This window comes from Xenopus tropicalis, chromosome 4 (genome assembly GCF_000004195.4).
Source record: "Xenopus tropicalis strain Nigerian chromosome 4, UCB_Xtro_10.0, whole genome shotgun sequence".
Classification (NCBI taxonomy): domain Eukaryota; kingdom Metazoa; phylum Chordata; class Amphibia; order Anura; family Pipidae; genus Xenopus; species Xenopus tropicalis.
In genome coordinates this window covers 24,822,320-24,841,835 of record NC_030680.2, presented here as the reverse complement: position 1 = coordinate 24,841,835, position 19,516 = coordinate 24,822,320, and the positions used below count along the sequence as shown (strand labels likewise).

At 41.6% G+C, this 19,516-nt stretch overlaps 1 protein-coding gene across 1 annotated transcript; it reads left to right on the top strand.

Moving 5' to 3' along the window:
• Window positions 1-10: 10 nt before the first annotated feature.
• On the top strand, window positions 11-13,414 carry mrpl21 (mitochondrial ribosomal protein L21; the record flags this gene model as incomplete). Its single annotated transcript, NM_001016810.2, is given in 9 exon segments — window positions 11-110; window positions 4,391-4,451; window positions 5,574-5,659; window positions 6,296-6,459; window positions 7,246-7,298; window positions 10,351-10,454; window positions 12,334-12,940; window positions 12,941-13,053; window positions 13,054-13,414. Coding segments are annotated over 7 exon segments (606 nt in total).
• Window positions 13,415-19,516: the final 6,102 nt, after the last annotated feature.

The following is a 19,516-nucleotide window of genomic DNA, read 5'->3' as shown; positions in this document are numbered from 1 at the left end:
AGCCGCTGCTAGCGGATGAGTTTGCGGCAAGGACGTGATGGCGCTAGCTGTGTGCGGACGAATAGCTCGGAGTGTGATAGGCAGAGAGGGGCTTCGCTCAGCGGCAGCAGGTGAGGGGCCCTGGGGATGGAGGGGAGCAGGTGTGTGGGTAGGGTTATTCCTGACATTGACTCCTTAGTGGGTTTCTCAGTGTTACCTGGTGTCATTGAAAGAAGCCAATGCCAGTACGGGACAGCCGGGGCTATTCCCAGGGCAAGGGTCGGGGCTTCTTTTACAGTTGCACTTCACAAGCTATTTTTCTTCCTGTGCTGAACCACAATTGCCAAAAGGCTGTAAAAGGGCCACAAACTGGAGATGACAGATGAAGTATTGCTGTATTCATCCTGCTCGGCCATTGGGCTCAGATACCAATGCAAGTACAGGTATGGGACCTGTTATCCAGAATGCTCGGGACCAAGGGTATTCCGGATAAGGGGGTCTTTCCGGAATTTGGATCTCCATATCTAAAGTCTACTAAAAAAATCAAAAAAACGTTAATTAAACCCAATAGGATTGTTTTGTATCCAATAAGGATTCTTTATATCTAAGTTGGGGTCAATTACAAGGTACTGTTTTATTACTGCAGATAAAAAGGAAATCAGTTTTAAAATTCTGAATTATTTGAATATGGGAGACGGGCTTTCCATAATTTGGAGCTTTCTGGATAACAGGTTTCCGGATAAGGGATCCCATACCTGTACAAGGTGCTAGAATGCAGACCTGGCAACCCTCCAGGATTTTCAGTCACCACTGTTTATACCCATGGTTGAGATCAGTGTCACTGAGGTTGGGTGCGTCCATTGGCGCTATCCACCAAGGGACTTGTGCCCATACATATAAATTGCATGCAGGGTCAGACTTGCCCATTGGAGTTCCAAGGTTGGCGATGTTTGTGCAGATGTTACTGGCAGTTTGACTGGTCAGTGGTGGCCTTTGTGGTTTGTAGGCCCAGGGGTTCCCTGTCCGACACTAAGGTGCCCATTCATGAACCACAAATTTTGTGTGGTTAAAAGCACGAGTGGAAAAATTCGGAGTAACCACGATAATTTCTGATGTGAGAAAATCTTACGAAAATTCTTTTCTTGGTCGTACGAAAATATTGTGGTTGCAATCTGAAAGTCACAAAATTGTCAGATCCGAACAATCATAAACCGCGCAAAAACCTTTCTGGCTTTGAAACTTCAATGTATGATTTTGGAAGCCCCCATAGGACTCAATGGCACTGTACAGATCCAACCCAGCCCAAGGAAAGTCTCCCATAGGGCTCAATGGCACTCTGCAGCTCCAACCCGGCCCAAGGAAAGTCTCCCATAGGACTCAATGGCACTCTGCAGCTCCAACCCGGCCCAAGGAAAGTCTCCCATAGGGCTCAATGGCACTCTGCAGCTCCAACCTGGCCCAAGGAAAGTCTCCCATAGGGCTCAATGGCACTCTGCAGCTCCAACCTGGCCCAAGGAAAGTCTCCCATAGGGCTCAATGGCACTCTGCAGCTCCAACCTGGCCCAAGGAAAGTCTCCCATAGGGCTCAATGGCACTCTGCAGCTCCAACCCGGCCCAACGAAAGTCTCCCATAGGGCTCAATGGCACTCTGCAGCTCCAACCTGGCCCAAGGAAAGTCTCCCATAAGCTCAATGGCACTCTGCAGCTCCAACCTGGCCCAAGGAAAGTCTCCCATAGGGCTCAATGGCACTCTGCAGCTCCAACCTGGCCCAAGGAAAGTCTCCCATAGGGCTCAATGGCACTCTGCAGCTCCAACCCGGCCCAAGGAAAGTCTCCCATAGGGCTCAATGGCACTCTGCAGCTCCAACCCGGCCCAAGGAAAGTCTCCCATAGGGCTCAATGGCACTCTGCAGCTCCAACCTGGCCCAAGGAAAGTCACCCATAGGGCTCAATGGCACTGTACATATCCAACCTGGCCCAAGGAAAGTCACGATCCCAAAGCTTTAATGAATTCCGAAATGGTCATAGTCTTTGTGAAAAATACGACTTTTTTGCGGACTTTAGCGAAAACCTCAAAAAAGTCATGTAATTGTAACAATATTATCGTGGTCATTACGAAAAGTTCTATAAATTAGAAAAAATAAAAAAAAAATTCTGAAAAAAAAATTGTGCTTTCATGAAGGGCCCCTAATTGTATACATGGACATTTGGGAACCCTGGTGGAATTACCACCTTTACAGGTTTGCCCCAGTGGGTTGCATTTATGGACGAAGCTGAATTGCACCTTTCCTAGGGTTATGTGCATTGGCACACAGTATGTGGCTCCATCCTAGTATGAGTGCTTTGCCACAAATTGTACACTTTTTACTACACACAGGGCCCTAGCTCAGTGGGGACAGGCAGTTCATTGTCAAGGGCCCAGTTTTTATGTTGCAGCAATTCCTATTCGGTAATGAAATAAAAAGTGCAAAGTTTGCTATCAGACTAGTAACACCTAGTACTGGTCAGCCAATTCTTATTAAATGAGCTCCATGTACATGGGTATGAGCACTGTGGCAGGGTTTTTTGTGATGCAGGATAAAATTATATTATGCACAATAATATAACATCATTGTCTTTGTTTTTTAAAGAAGCTGGAAGCACCAGGATTCAATTTTGCCTAATAAAAGAATAATATAATTCTAAGTAACCTTCCTCTATGCATTAATTACAAATTTTCAATTACTTGTACATTGTAATTGCTATCAGAAGCGCTGTCTGTTGTGCCCTTACTATTATTTGAGAGGGGGTTGTGGGAGCACTCCAAAGCTCAGTAAAAATAATGTAAGTACACTGGAAGTGCAGCTGATCTGGCCAAATTGGCTACAAGCATGCAAAAGAGGTATTAATCCATGCACATTCCCTGGTCCCCCTGTTTCTATACAGGTGCATTTGGATATAAAAACAGTCATTTAGTATCTATGCATCTAAGCAGATGGGTTTACAAGTTTGTGGCTTTTTAAAGGAGAGAGACTGGTCAGACTAACACCCATTTTAAAGGCATAAGACTGCCATTTAAAGGGACAGGTTTGGGGTGCTGCAACCACATGGAAGCTTGGCCATTCTTCCTGCAGAACAATTCTGCTAAACTACAAAAATAGAAAGGGGGTTGTGGGAGCACTCCAATGCATTTTTTTCTTCTTTTAAATGCTTTAGTGAGATATTGATGATTGCGTTAAGTACCCCTAACCACTTCAGAGCATCATAACACATGGCAACCAATCAGATTGTTACATTCATTGTTCTTCCTTAAGCTGACTGTAAAAAGACAATCTCCAATTGTTTGCTAAGGTTACTGGCCAGTGGCAAATTTGCCCAGTGTTGATAAATGAGTCCCATCATTGACCACTAAACATTCACCATTTTCCCAGTAATTGCATCAGCCAGAGAATTCCCTTAGGGTAAGAACCCACGGAGCGGTTCAGTCGCCCATGATAGAGCTCTGCAATTGTGGGCAACTACTGCTCCGAAATGGCTTTCCACTGGCAACAAAAAGAGTCGCTGGCGGAAAGCCCTTCACATCACTTTGGTATCACAGAGTTTCCTCCTTCAGGAGAGTGCCATTTGAGACAGTTTGCAATTGGTCTTAATTCTGTTTTTGAATTATTTAGCTTTTTCTTGAGCAGCTTTCTAATTTGGAATTTCAGGAGCTATCTGGATGCTAGCTTTAATTTAACCTAGCAATCAGGCAGTGATTTGAAAGTGAGACAGGAATATGAATTGAGGAGGGCCTAAATAGAAAGATAAGCAATACAGAGTAATGATAAGATTGTAGCCTCACAGAGCACTGCCAGGGTCAGTGACCCCTATCTAAAAGCTGGAAGGAGTCAGAAGAGGCACTGTCCCTGTATTTAGAGTTTATCTGTGCTCACAACATTTCTTCCCTTCGATTTATTCTAAAGCCTTTTGCTGGGCATAGCAAGCAGCCAGTGTTGCATCATTGCTTATAAAAGAGTGTAATACATACCTTGAATACGCCACATTTTTTAATGGTGCCTGCCTAAACCTTTCTTTGTTAATTCCGTGTAAATAGCACAAGTGGCTGATTGCTTATATGCAGATTGTTATTCTATTTTACATAAGCATGATTTTTTCTTATAATGTATATATATTTCTTGGATAGATTATGCCAGCAATCATGCTTTGTTTACATATATCATTGTCATTATGTCTGGATACACACAGAATAGAATGTATCTGCTAATTTATGCTCTGTAATTTACTGTACCAATAAACAAGTCTATCACACTAACTGGCACGTATAAGCTTTAGACTTTATTGCCGGAAAGGAATGGCGCTTCAATTTTGAATTTGATATATCAATTGTGTCATTGTATTTAGAGTAACTAACTCTGTTCTCTTTTGATTGCAGCTGCATTATTTCGGCCTCTTGTCCGGAGTTCAAGTTCACAGATTTCTTCACTGCAGCCAAGGTACTACCAAAACTTCAGGTTGGGTGCAGGTATTTAATGTTTAAGAACCGAAAACAATATACATTTTGCCAGGGCTGCCTGTTGGCTACTGCCACTTTGCTGGCACTCATCAACACATCACTCATTGTGAAATGAACTCTATGCCTTGCATTTGTGCCCACTGGCAAGAGTTGATATGTTCTTGGCAATAGGTAATACTCAACTGTGATGAATTGATGACCAACATTTCAGGGACTAGGGTGCAATTCCCCCCCCCCCCAGTAACGCAAGGTGGCAAGATTCTCAACTAGCTTTATGGCAGTAGCATCCCTGCCTGGCATAACTTACAAAGTCAATTGTGGGCTGCTCTTGTCTGTAAAGGACAAAATTAGCACACCTTTTGTCACATAGGGCTGCACCTTTTGTCACCACTGTTTCTTTGATCCCCAAACATTATAGGAGGGGGCATCAGAAAGGCTACCTTAGGGTGACCTGGAGCCCAGAATTGCCTCCTTATCCCAGAAACATTGGCCACCAATTCATATCTCTGATGTTTAATGGCTTATTAATTGTCTTTACTGTCCAACTACCTGGCCATGTAAGGGCCCCTTGGGGGGCTTCATCTTTGTAGACATTCCTGTGATCAGGATCCCTCTCAGTCTGTATATGCTAAGGTCAGCATATTTGGCCATTTACATGTATAACCACATCACACATTATCTATCCATGTAGCCCAGAGGCCAAGCAGATAACACAAAGGTTGCCCCATGTGTGGCCTCCTATAACCATAGGAAATTATTTGTCATAAGACCTTTTAACAAAAGTGAGCACCTGCATGCTTTATTGCTCCCTTTATGCTTTCCAGGTCAGTGTACACAGCAGTGAGCCTCTTAGCCTTTCTTAATTTTAAATGTTATGGTATGTGACAAAGCACAATCAATTAGGGTAGTGTAATTCTGACAAATCTCTGTGCTGCCTGTAATACAGTCTCCTGGTAAATAGTTTAGCTCCATGCATAGGAAATAGAAATAAGCAAAGATGTGAATTTTCTGGTAATAAATCATGTGTATACATAACAAGGGTTTTGTATAGAATGTCAACCACACAAATATGGATGCAATAATGTTTTCATTTTTTTTTAAGCTATGTTCCCAAGACCTCTTTATCTGAACCACCTTGGCCAGAAGTCAAACTTCCAGATACCACAGAGGAAGCAGAATGCCACAAAGGTTAGTGCTAAGAGAAATGTAGATAAAGTCAAGTATAGTTGTTGCTTAACTGTAGGTCAGGCCTCCCTAGGAGGCAGAAACAGTGTGTAAGGCCATTTAGTGTGCAATGTGAGGTGATTACTTGCTGTTCAACATGTTCTTGGAAGGTGAGATCTGAAGAAAACACTAGATATTCTTGGAACTACAATAAGATGTGATAGTACATGGAACTTTTTTACTTGGGTGACTCTTGAGCCAGTACAAGTCTGGTCTCTATGAATAATCCCTCTGCATAATATTCTTTTCCACTAGGCTTTTCTTCCATCTGAAACTACTGAGTCCTTTCAGCACCTTTCCCTGCCCCTCTCAGGTGCCTTATGGTGTTGAGTTTCTCTTTTGAGCAAGAAAAGGAACAGGGGCTCTAAACTGGCTTCTCTAGCTCATAGGTACTATTGACATAAGTGGCAGCAACATTTCTGGGCACGTCCTCTTTTTATATGTGAGGCTTTAGTTCTAAAGAATGATCTCTTACAGAATACTGTGTGAGAGCGAACAGTATTGCATTATATGTAACATTATGGTTGCAGCATTTGTTGTCTCCTGCTGTTATGATAATAATTATCATATTTCTTGTTCTTAATTTTTTGTAAATTATAGAACTTTGCAAAAATGTCAACACCATGATTGCCACAGGACAGTACGAGAGACTTTTTGCTGTCGTCTTTCTCGCAAGTAGACAATGGAAAGTGACCAACGAAGACCTCATACTGATAAATAGTGAGATGGGCGCTGAATGTGGAGACAAAATTCACTTAGAGAAGGTAAGAGACATTTGCAAATTTTTAGTAAATTTGTCCAGTTGAGCCATGGGTACAACCTTGGTACAACCTTGGCCATTGTGTTATGTTTAGTATTAGTAGCTGAGCTAATTTGCTGAGAATGGTGTGTAATAATTTGTCCATAAGAGCAGCTAGTACTTTAAAAAAGAAGGGAAGTTAAAATCACTGGGATGGTGATACCCCGGATCAGTGCTTTTGATGCACCGGTCCAGAGTGCTTCTGTTGGAGCCCCACACCACAATTGAGAGTCAAAATCTGGCACAGGCACACCCAAACTGGAACAAAAGTGACAAAGATGATGGTGGAATATTGCTCCTGCACTAGTACCCCAGGCCTGTTCACTTTTCAGTGCATAGAAAGGGGGGGGTGGGTGGAAAACAAATGGGGTTATTTAATAAAAGGCACTAAGTTTGCCCAGGAGCAGTACCCCATAGCAACCAATCAGCAGGTAGCATTTACTGATCACCCATTAAAAACCAAACATCTAATTGGTTGCTATAGGTTACTTTTCCTGGGAAAACTTAGTGCCTTTTATTACATAACCCCATTTGTTTTCCATATTTGCACCATACTTACTCTGCTAATATTCATACATTTCTTGAAAACATCTTCACACTTGGAGCACTGTAGGCTTGAGATACTTTGGGCCACCCAATGACTTTATTTGTTACGGATTTTGAACCGGGTTGCCAGTAATTACTATTATTCAGCGTCTATTTATACTTTCTTTTCTAGGAATAATTTTTCCTTTTATTATTTTTTTTTCAGGTACTGCTGGTTGGGAGTGACAATTTTACACTTATTGGAAAGCCTCTACTTGGGTAAGATTTACTGACCAAAAAAAAACTTGACTTAAGGTGGCAATACACACTAAGATCTGCTCGCTTGGTGAGGTCGCCAAGCAAGCGGATCTTCTCCTGATATCCCCACCTACGGGTGGGCGATATCGGTATAATTCAGTAGTTTGGCCCTGGGGCCAAACTATCGAATTAGAACTATGGGTATAGGCGTCCGTCGTTCGGGGACCGCATCAATGAGCCAATGCAGTCCCGGATCCCAATAAATTTTTAAACCTGCCCAATCAATATCTGCCCGATTTCAGGCCAGATGTCGGTCGGGCAGGCCCGTCGTTCGTGCCCATACACGGGCAGATAAGCTACCTATTCGGTCCAATGGACCGATATCGGCAGCTAAAATCGGCCCATGTACGGCCGGCTTTAATGGTGCAAATACAGTAAGTACTTAGATTCTGTTTATTTTCTTCTTTCTCTTATCTTGTTAACCCACAGCTGCAGTGGGGGAAACTATGTTTTAGCAATAGGTGGTTTTTGATGAACCCAGCGCAAATACATGCAACTGTAAATACATGGGATTCCTTTAAAAGTTTTGTAATAGATTTTAGCATGTTACTCCACGTTACAGAGTTCTCCTATCCTGGAAAACACTAGACCCCAAGCACAGTGGATAAGAGATCTATAGAAAGAGTTATGGACCTGGATACTGTTTCAGAGGGCGCAGAAGCACCATCGTCACTGCTCCTCCAAGTGTTCATCATGATGCATGGAGATGAGTTGAGCCGGCAGTGCTATACTACTGATAAAGAGCACTGATCTTTTTCAGCATCTCTTTATTCATATCTGAATAGCAGCTGCATATTGCATGTCTCGGCTCCTTAGATACCAGTCATCACCAGCATTTAATTAAGGCCACTGGATTGTCCTGCTCTCGTCCCTCCTAGGATAAGGGATGGAACCAATACCCAAACTATCCAACAGTGAACCAAAAATACATAAACTACTTTTTGTACAGGATACCTGTCAGGCTTTGCTCAACTGCCATCTCATAAGCAGATTCTGGTGCTGTTCATCAGTCTCAGCATTATGTCCCTATACTCATTTGTCATTATACATTTTGTCAAAATCATCTGGGTAAATGGTGATTTAAAGAGAAAGACAGTTCTGTGCACAGAATTAGTTGTGCCCTCGTTACCTGTCTGGGCTGCTTAAAATGCAGCACTCAGAGTCCGACAGAGCCCCATGTGCCTTTAACCTTAGATATTAACTCTGCTAATTGAATCCTAAGGATTTTCTTAGGCCTGAACCCATGCTGTGAGATTTTCAAAGGGATAAATCATTATGTATAGCTATATGTAGAGCTGGAAACCTGCCAGGTCTGCGGACTATATAACAATGGGGGGTGGGATGATTTGTTTATGGGAATACATTCCTGACAGATCTGTTGTGCGCATTGCATGCAAATAATGATCCCCTGATCCCTGAATGTACACAAACTTTAGTTTCAAATTACTCCCTCCAAGTATAAACTCATCTCTATAATTGGCCTGGCTTTTGCTAATTGTTACCAACTGTATTATTTAGAATGTAAAACAACACAAAAGCATGCTCCAAATTGCAGCTCAAACTGCTAAATATTTACTTTTCAAGCACCTATTTTCATGATCTGTCAAATAACCATTGCTTTCCCATACAATTACATAAGGCTTGACTAATACATAGAGCCAGGTGGCTACAGGTCTCCCTTGGGAATGTCCGCGTATGTGATTGTGTTTGTCTCTAGACATATATATATGTATATGTTCTTATACTAATATACTGTAGAAGGGAAAGAGATGGGGTGCATTATTTCTTATAGTAACTTATAGTAATGGGGGTTAAGTAATAGAGGGTGCAAAGTATGCTACAGGTTTAATTACCTATAGAAACCAGGATATATTTACTGGTTATTATCTGTTTAAAGGAGAAGGAAAGGTACCTGTGATACCCTGGCCTGGGGTATTTCTGTAGGAGTTCACTTGCCACAATCTTCTTTCGCTTCTTTTCTTTGGGTCCAGGCAGTTTTCTTTTTTACACAGAAGAGTGGAAATCGATGGCATTTTTTGCATCTGAGTTTAGCTTTTCACTCTATTGCACATTGCCTGCCCAGACCAGAATAAGCCAAAAAGCATGGTGGCACCAAGCTTCTACAGCAAATCCCGTGCCAGTACCGTTTTTAGCAAACAGGAAGACCGGCCTGGGGTATTGGGTAAGTGATTGTAATTATTGGATAGTGCCTAAAATTTGCCAGCAGCCAGAGATTATGCCTATAGTTATCTTTTTAAAAGAAACATCCTATAGGTTGCTTTTGCACATAAGCAAAACTACTGCCATTTATTACATATAGGGGGGGAAGATTCATATGATTCAAACAACATTAAGAGGGTAAAATTTATGACATTGCCAAGCTCCATATTAGGGGTGTATCCTACAGATTTTTTCTTTTTTATATACACTAATTTCTGAAAATGATCTGACTCCAGGGTTACGAATGCTGGATAATCTTATGTGATCCATGTCCAAGATCTAATGTTCAAATACTGATATACTTTGACTATAAGTGGTTTGATCTGAATCATTCGATTATTTTGTCTGCTTAGTGAAATGAAGACCTATGTATCTCTATGTTAACTAGTGCTTATTGGTAGTTACAAAGCCGTACATGTTGCAAGCCAAACTAGCTAATGTGTAATCCTAAAACCTTAGTATTGATTGGTCAACTGCCAGCCATATACAGGTATCGAATACTAGGGGCCTGTTGGGAAGAGAGGCTGTATTTCTAATGTTTCTGCATTTTAGATCCCATATCTGTAATATTCTGCAACCATCACTTATTAACATAGTGCCACAGGGCCCACGTGATTGCGAAACCCCAAGCATCCCTGTAGTATGGAACATTATGACCATCACATATAATTACTGTCCTGCCTAGGTCTACTCTATGGGAAATTAATCTGTGCAACAAAGGATTTTAGTAAGAAATTGCTGAAGACTCACCGAATGTCTTTTTTTTTTTTTGTGTGTGTGTGTGTTCTCACAGGAAAGACTTAGTGAAAGTTGAAGCTACAGTGATTGAAAAAACAGAATCGTACCCAAAAATAAGCATGAGGTTTTGGAGACGGCACAGGCACCAAAGGAAAAAAAGTATGTTGTCAAAAATTTTAATTGAAATACATAAAGAGAAGGAACTATGGTCCTTGATTACCTATTGGAGGATTGTGATTGGCTTAAACTGACACACCACCAAATAACTTATCTGTCCTACAGAAACAGTCCAGGTGTATTGCCTGAAGTTTTTTCTGGAGCTCCTAGCAAGCTTGGAAGCTTTTAGCCCCATTATGTACTTCCTACTAGGGATGCACCAAATCCAATATTTTCAGATTCAGCCTAATACAGAACCGAATCTGTATCCTAATTTGCACATACAAATGTGGATAAGGGAACCGCGTGTAGCGAAAATGTTTCAACTTCCGTGTTTATGTGACAAAAAGTCAGGATTCGGATTCGGTTTAGCCAGGAGCATGGATTCGGACTAGTCCAAATCCTGTTGAAAAGGCAGAATCCCAAACTGAATCCTGGATTCGCTGCATCCATACTTCCTACATTAACCTATATCCTACCTACTCACACCCCAGTCAACAATTGAACCAGTTTTTCACGTTCCTTAAGCGAAAGTATCCCTTATTTTGGCAGTAGATATATTGTGGAACATAGTAAAGGGGAAAATATTACCTCCTTTTTTAAACATGATCCCATTCAGTTGGGTTATGTGGAAAAGGTGCATATGAACTTCCACAAATAAATATGAATTTATTTTTTTTACACAAACAAACCTGATTCCACAGATTGAATGGAAGCCATGATACTCTGATTAATTTTTTCCCAGCATCCCTTAGACTAACAGTGTAATGCAACATCTCCCTCACCATGCTCTATTTTAAAGTGATGGATTCTGGGATTGGAAGTCCCTCTGCTTTCCATAGTGGTTGATTACAGATTACCTGGAAAGCAGAAAATCTTCAATTCCCAGAATCCATCATTTGGAACAAGGTGAGGGAGGGGCTGCATTACACTGTCAGCCTAAGGGGGGTCAGGAGCTGGTCCCTACAAAATGAGACAGATTATTATGGTTTCCTTTCAATTTGAGGAATCATTTATGTCTATGTAAAAAAAAAAAAAAAACAATTATGTTTGGCAGTTCGGATGCAGGTTACGTACCATTTCTACATAAGCCCTACTCACTGAATAAGCTATTGTCAAAAAAGGGGGTATGTTTTCCCTTTCATTGGATTATTGTTTTGTTTTTACCCTTACCACTTCCTCCTTATTCCCCCTGTACTCAGTAGGGTTTAAGCAGAAGTAATGAGTTTTGTATAAACAAGCCCCTCCCTTTCCGAACTGCAGCCCACATCTCAGGGCTGGTATTGGTTCATTATGCAGGGGTTTATTTGTGGACTGGTTATTTGATTATAACCAACCCATAGATAAGGGGGTATACTGCCCCGGCATATGTACCCCTTATTTCTTTTGCTATATGTTCTAAGTATGTTCTAAAATATTTTCTAGCTTATGAGTATAGATTGAGTTGCTGGCGTGGCCCACTTTGCAACAAGTAATTATTAGCAAACCATACATTAACTATAAGATTGTGTCCCCCTCCTGCTCCCTGAGCTGCTCCTGTGTGTAACTGTGTGGGCTCATGATGATTACTGCCTCGTATCTTCCCTTGGATTTAGATCATGTGGTTCCACTGTGCCGCTCTTTCTTTGTGGGCTGCTCTAGTGTGACTTTGCCCAAGTCCTATGGGTTATTTTCTCACTGTGTTTCCTTTAGTCAGATTGTGACAGATGGTGCTACGTTCTTCTCCAGTACACAGCGTTATTCATATCTGACTCAGTGAGAGCGTGCTGCTGCTGCTGCTCTGGAGATTCCATCTTTAGAGCTCTATAGATTATTCAGCGGAACTTTCTTCTCTTGTGCAAGTCAAATTTCTAAAATGCATTTTTTTTTTCTTCTGTTACAGTTACCATTAGGCCGCAAACAGTCCTGAGGATTAACTCCATTGAAATCGCTCCCGTATTATCCTGAATTTCACTTTATACTGTGCAATGGCTAAAGATTTATTAAATTGTGTTTTCATTTTGTATTTATTGTGTTTTTCCTGGTTTATGAGCATGTCATAGCATCATTCTGTTGTGCCTGTCTGGCTTATAGATAAAGGTATGGAATTCATAATCCAGAAACCCATTATCCAGGAAGCTCTGAATTACAGAAAGGCCATCTCCCATAGACTCCATTTTAATGAAATCATTAAGATTTTTAAAATTGATTTAACTTTATCTCTGTAATAATAAAACAGTACCTGTACTTGATCCCAACTAAGATATAATTACCCCTTATTGGGGCAGAACAGCCCTATTGGGTTTATTTCATGGTTAAATGATTCCCTTTTCTCTGTAATAATAAAACAGTACCTGTACTTGATCCCAACTAAGATATAATTACCCCTTATTGGGGGCAGAACAGCCCTATTGGGTTTATTTAATGGTTAAATGATTCCCTTTTCTCTGTAATAATAAAACAGAACCTGTACTTGATCCCAACTAAGATATAATTACCCCTTATTGGGGGCAGAACAGCCCTATTGGGTTTATTTAATGGTTAAATGATTCCCTTTTCTCTGTAATAATAAAACAGAACCTGTACTTGATCCCAACTAAGATATAATTACCCCTTATTGGGGGCAGAACAGCCCTATTGGGTTTATTTAATGGTTAAATGATTCCCTTTTCTCTGTAATAATAAAACAGAACCTGTACTTGATCCCAACTAAGATATAATTAATCCTTTTTGGAGGCAGAACATTCCTGTTGGGTTAAATTAATGTTTTAATGAGTTTTCAGTAGAATGTTGAGAGCCAAATTACGGGAAAAATCCCTTATCCAAAAAAACCCAAGTCCCCAGCATTCTGGATAATGGGTCCCATACCTGTATGTTCAAACAGGTAAATTTATGTCGTACTGCTTCTCATTCTTACTACTGTTAGGGTTTTAACACCATAGTTAAATCTGATACTGGCCAGAATTAAAATCCCTTTTCTTCTTCACTTTGTAGAGTTAATTTCCAAAACAAGGAAAACCTGATACGTAGGTTAACCCACTACATCCCAGCTATAGTATCCATCTCATGTTGGCCTTATCTTTTATATCTGTCCAAGGTTTTAGAGGAGGCATATAGTATAACTAAACTCCCCCCAGTCTTGTAGGCAATAGGAATAATATTTGGTGCTGGTTTTAATTTGGGCTAAAAAATTATCATTATCTTTAAAAATGGCTGCTTTATTGGAGTTTCCTATACATCTGCTATGGTCTTCCTGTTTCGAATGAGGAGTGGGCAGGTCCTAATGGTCCCTGCCAGAAGCACAGTAGGAGGGGGTAGCCAATCACAGCCCTGCAGTTACACAAGCAAAGACAGGCTGCAGTTCCCTATCAGGTCAGTCTAGCTGCTGATTGGTTCCTATCCTACAGTGCGGCATGCTGAGTGTCACTGGATCCCCTGCACTGCATGGAAAAGGACTAGTTGGGTTTTTTCAGAACCTTTCAATAAATCAGCCTGAAACACTACTTTTTAAGCACATGCCTTCTATATTTAAGAGTATAATGCATTGGCACATTCTAGTTTTCCACACACTATAGGGCTGATTCACTAAAGTGCGTTAATTTTTATCGCACGCTTTTTTGCGTTAAAATTGGTGCAAAAATGAACGTGCGATTCGCTACAGTATTAGCGCATGCGTTAATTTACGTGCAACCGCATGCGTCTTTCGCGCATAAAATAATGCAAGCAGCATCGCACGTAAAATAACGCAAGTATGCTTTTAGTGAATTGTGCGTTATGACGCGAAAAATAAGACGCGATAAAAATTTTAACGTATGCTATAAATAGCGCAGGTTTTAACGCACTTTAGTGAATCAGCCCTATTTTCCCCTTATTACTCACTTAATTTCCATTCGCTTCAGGTTGGTTTCTATAGAGTTTCTGTAGAGCAAGTCTTCTTCACTCAAACACCTGCCAAATGCCCTTTATCCTCCAATCTGACAGCATGGCACAGTAAGGATCAAGGTGCAAAACACAGGAGCAGTGCTCCACAGGAGACTACAGTCCTGGTCAATGGGTCACTGTTGCTACATTTTTGTTTTTGCTCTTATCATGACACAGCATCCCTTTCCCTAGATTTGTATAATCTGCAACTGCTTTCAGGACAATCTTGGAAGTAACTCATATTGTGCTCCTTGGTGCTTGGACTCACGTGGCAAGTCATTATGGCCATACCTGGACTGGCAATCTGTGGATTCTGGCAAATGCCAGAGGGGCTGCTGTAAGATGCCATAGGCAGTCACTAATTTGGGGCTGTTTGGGCCTCTGTACTTAAAATATCAGGGCCTATTTTATATCGCAGTCCAGGCCTGATTACAGCACTTTACTGGGTAAAACCCTGTCCCTGCATTTTGCGGTAAGTGTAGGGGCATTTAGTCAGCCCCCTCTAGAAGACTGGTTTGGCAGTGTAAAATGCATAATGGCGCTTTGTATAATACAGTGGGCCACATACACTACCTTACCAGAGGGTGCCTGCCGCCAAATACAATAGACAAGCTTTACGCTCCAATACTGCAATTACTGCTGCAATATGTTATCTACTATTTCATAGTGTTGCAAGAATAGTGATGCCTACCTTTCTAATGTAAATATGTAGTGCAGCCAATGGAATTACTTAATGTAGAGTACAGGGTCAACCCCAATGAACCTCAACCTTGGAAGTTTTTAAGCTGAAATATATTTAGTAGGGTTGCAACACTATTATTCTATGAGTAGTTCAATGGATGCCCTTAACTCAAGAAGCCCCCAAAATGTTGGGCCATGTTTCTGCTCCAGTAGCTTCACCAACAGTTGCAAACCCAGACTTGTTGTGTAACTCCCTTGTTTGTATGGTTACAGTTTCATGTAATAATTGATTGAACTTTCGTGCATATTAAAACATTAAAGGGGAACTCCACCCAAACACAACTACGTTTTTTTTTGAAAATTAAACATAATTTCAAGCAACTTTGCAATATACATCAGTTACAAATATGCAGCCTTTTCATGATTTTTAATGTAATAATATGGTTTGGAACAGTTCCCTAAGCCCCACCCCCTGTTCCCCTGCTGATCTGGCTGACTGACAAATAAAATGCCTTCAGCCTGCATCTTCCAAATCCCACAATTCCCTGCACATGTGATGTCAATAATGAAAGGCACATTGCAGTGCAATGCAGTGTGGGTTATGTAGTTCCTGAATGCTATGAAGAAGTTGTAACAATTTGTAACATCAGTTTTAGTCCCTCCTCCCCTGTCAAATGATGCAGAAAGAAAAGAACTGTTTTACAGCTGGATTTACGCATTTAAAAATTGTATTTATTCACACTTTTTGAAGGAACAGATTACAGTGATTATGGGTTTCTGTGTTGTGTGGGGCTCTTTGGTTCAGAAGCTGGAGTAGATCATCTCCATCCACAATAGGCAGGATCATCTGATCAGTTACTGGGCCAGATTTATCATGGAGTATAGGAGTAATTAACAAAGGGCTAGGCAAGGTGCAAATTGCCATGTCTTTTGCACTTGTGTGCCCTGCAAAGTGCCCCGAAATAGAGAGGAGAAACCCATGTGCCACATGAATACAGTGTTGCTTGCATTTGGCAGCACTGTATTCATGAGAGACCATCATACTTCTTAACTTGAGTGTCATTCATTTTCCATCTGGTGCTAGGTGCAAAGCACAGCCAGGCCCTGGTAGCAAGTGCTTTTGTGAATGAGTGTGCCAATTAGTGCCGAGCATCCCTGGTCATAGTAAATGGCCCCTTTTAACCAAAATAACTCCCTTGAGCAAGCAAAAGGGAAACAATAGTGATGGGCTTGCTTGAAAAGAAAGACCTATGTTTATTCTTATATAACAGAATGGCATGCAACACAGACAGTGTCAGATTGGGGTGTCCTGGGACCAAAGCAGCTGCCACCCCAAGGCCCACCGTCCCAGTAGTGCCACCATTACTAACACTTTTGTCAGCGCACACACACCACATTGCTTTACTTTCCATCTGGGTGGAGTGCACAACTTCCAGGCAGGGAGCAGACCTGGGCCGGCGGGTTTTTTCCTAGTACCCCCCCCAGTCCAACCCTGCGTGCAGCAGAGCAAAATAAACCCTGTGTGCCATATCCAGTACATCCAGATATGTCTTAGAATAGCAGCTTTGATACGGAGGGACTAAGGACATATGTTATTTTCTTCTTTCCAGTCTATTTATAGAAAACAGAAGCACCCTGCCTCGCTGTGTTCTTTCCAAGCTCTTATCAGCACATTCAGCATGACTTCTCTGACATGTATCATTTGCCACCCTCGCAGTGACATAATAACGATAATAATAATAAGTAACATTTGGAATGTCTTAGGCAGAGGCCCTCAGCTTTTTCCACCCAAAAGGCTATTATTTTATAATAATTGTTGGAGCCAACTGAGCATTGAACTTAGGATATTACTGAGGTGTTTCATGTTACCATGCTGGCTGCCTTACTGCCAACATATAGGTCTTTATGGTGCATAATGAGCCATGGGTGCAGAGCTGCATCAGCGCAGTTAACAAAAAGCAGCCAATCAGCAACTAGTGCCACCTAAACCGCTATATTTATTCTGCAGAAAGCTTTACCATATCTGAGTAAACAGCCCTAGAACCTCCCTCTGTTTGTTTAAGATTGCAGCTGCCATTTCAGCTTGGTCGTACTGAAGCTCTAGCTGCTGGTAGCTCAAATCACACATTCTTATGGCAGGGTGAGTGAATTCTTATGGGAGGGGGAGAAAAAAAAGGGAGGGGGAGAGAGGAGATAGCTGTGCAGACTTGTGCCCTGACCCTGAAGGAGCCCTAATGGAGAGAAAGTCTGATACTGAAGAACATGTTTACACAAAAGAAGACAAGAAATCCTGTGTTTCTTTTATGGCTGCATTTACATAGAGCTTTCTGATAAAGCTTACTTAGTTTTACCTTTCTTTCTCCTTTAAGTATAAAAATGTGTCTGGCTAGACTGTTAAGGTCCCCATACACGGGCCGATAGTAGCTGCCGATATCGGTCCCTTGGAACGATTCGGCAGCTAATTGGCCCATGTATGGGCACTTCCGACGGGCCTGCGCGACCGATATCTGGCCTGAAATCAGCCAGATCTCGATTGGGCAGGTTAAAAAATCTAGTCGGATCGGGGACTGCATCGGCTCGTTGATGCGGTCCCCGGACCAACTTTTCCTATTGGCCGTTGTTATAATTCGATCGTTTGGCCCCAGGGCCAAACAATCTAATTAGCCTGGATTCTCCCGATGTTGCCCACCTGTAGGTGGGGATATCGGGAGAAGATCTGCTCGCTTGGCGTCATCGGCCAGTGTATGGGGACCTTAAGACATTACTAATTAGACTATACCCAACACCAACCAGTTGGTACTATGCTTATATTCCATGTGCAGAGAGGGTTGAGGGCAACTTTTTTTAACCTTATTCTCAGAAGTCCCATTTAGCCAGAAGTATCAGCTTTCTAGCCAATGACATAAATGTCACTGACAGCAGACAATGACAGATTCAGTTGGTTTTTGGGATTTTTCTGCAAAATGCCTACTGGCTATAGTAGTAGAGAACATTAGGTATTTGTTCTGGGTTTACAGCACCACAGGGCCTCTGATTAAAGCACAAGGGATGTACAAACAGCTGGCATACCAAAGTCATTTTACAATAATGATTTATTTTGGGCACCTACTATCTATTTATTATTTTAGTTGTCAGACTGAAGCATTGCACCCACTTTCTCTATAGGATTCCACAGCTGTTATATTACACTTTTATTGAGTCTCTTATACAGGTATAGAACCCGTTATCCAGAATGCTTGGGACCAAGGGTATTCCGGATAAGGGGTCTTTCCATAATTTGGATCTCCATACTCCATACTAAAAAATCAATAAATCATTAACTAAATCCAACAGGATTGTTTTGCCTCCAATAAGGATTAATTATATCTAAAATTCTGAATTATTTCATATAAATGGAGTCTATGGGAGACGGGCTTTCCATAATTCGGAGCTTTCTGGATAATGGGTTTCCGAATAATGGATCCCATACATGTATACTTATTTAAAGAGATACTAAACTCAACCGCTGTGTCCCCTAGTTCTGTATCAAAATTGAAGAAAACCTGTTTGCTCACCAATGAGATTTCTGCTGACCAAAAACTTAATGATACAGTAGATGCATCAAATGCACCAATGAGAATGCTGATTCCCAGCACTGTATAAGGAATCTTGCTCTTATCTTACATACTGAGCTTATTGTGTATTTTTGGCTTCATTTTATGTCACTGGAATTGGACATGGGAATAAACAACAGACGTGTTCAGTGCTTGGAAACTCTGCTTAAATTTAAAATCTCCAGTTGCAGGAACAAAGAACACGGAGCCAGATTTACACAGATCAGTTTGTATTCTCATTGGACGATTATTTTGCATTTTAATGCAGCCCCTGGAGAGCTGAGAAAAGTTTTACTGAGCAATATTGCTCCCAGCATGCCTTAACCTTGATAACATGTTAAGTGTCTTGTCATTTGTAGTTCAGCAACAACGAGTTAAGTTTGGTTGAACACTGCAGTACAGTAGGGTTAAGTGTCCCTTTAAAGGAGCTGTAGTTTAACAAACGATGGGTTGAAGGTTGGCAGTTGCTGAATTACATTATTGTTTCCCCTTAGTTTGGGTTCCTTCAGTGCCAGGACCCCCCCCCCCCCCCCCCCCCCACATGTCTAGTTCCTAATGTTCTTAATCAGGTCTCAAAAGACACAGACATCCCAGGCACCAGGGAGGTTAAGCATGAACTTGTTAGGGGGTTAAGAACAAAAAAGGCCACTTCAGCCTGACCCGGCGACACCGCTTGTGCTTTCACACACATCCACAAAGTCTTGCATTACATCCCATGCCATTTTCTGCTTCAGCAGCCAGAAGAATAGGAGGCGGGAGTAACAGAGAGAAGAAGGCAGGAAACATTGGGTTTAGGGAGAAAGAGGCTGGCTGGAACACAGACATGTATTTAGTCCCTGCCAAGCCAAAAGCAGAGCCGCCAGAGAGGGGAGAATGAGCAGCCCACCCTAA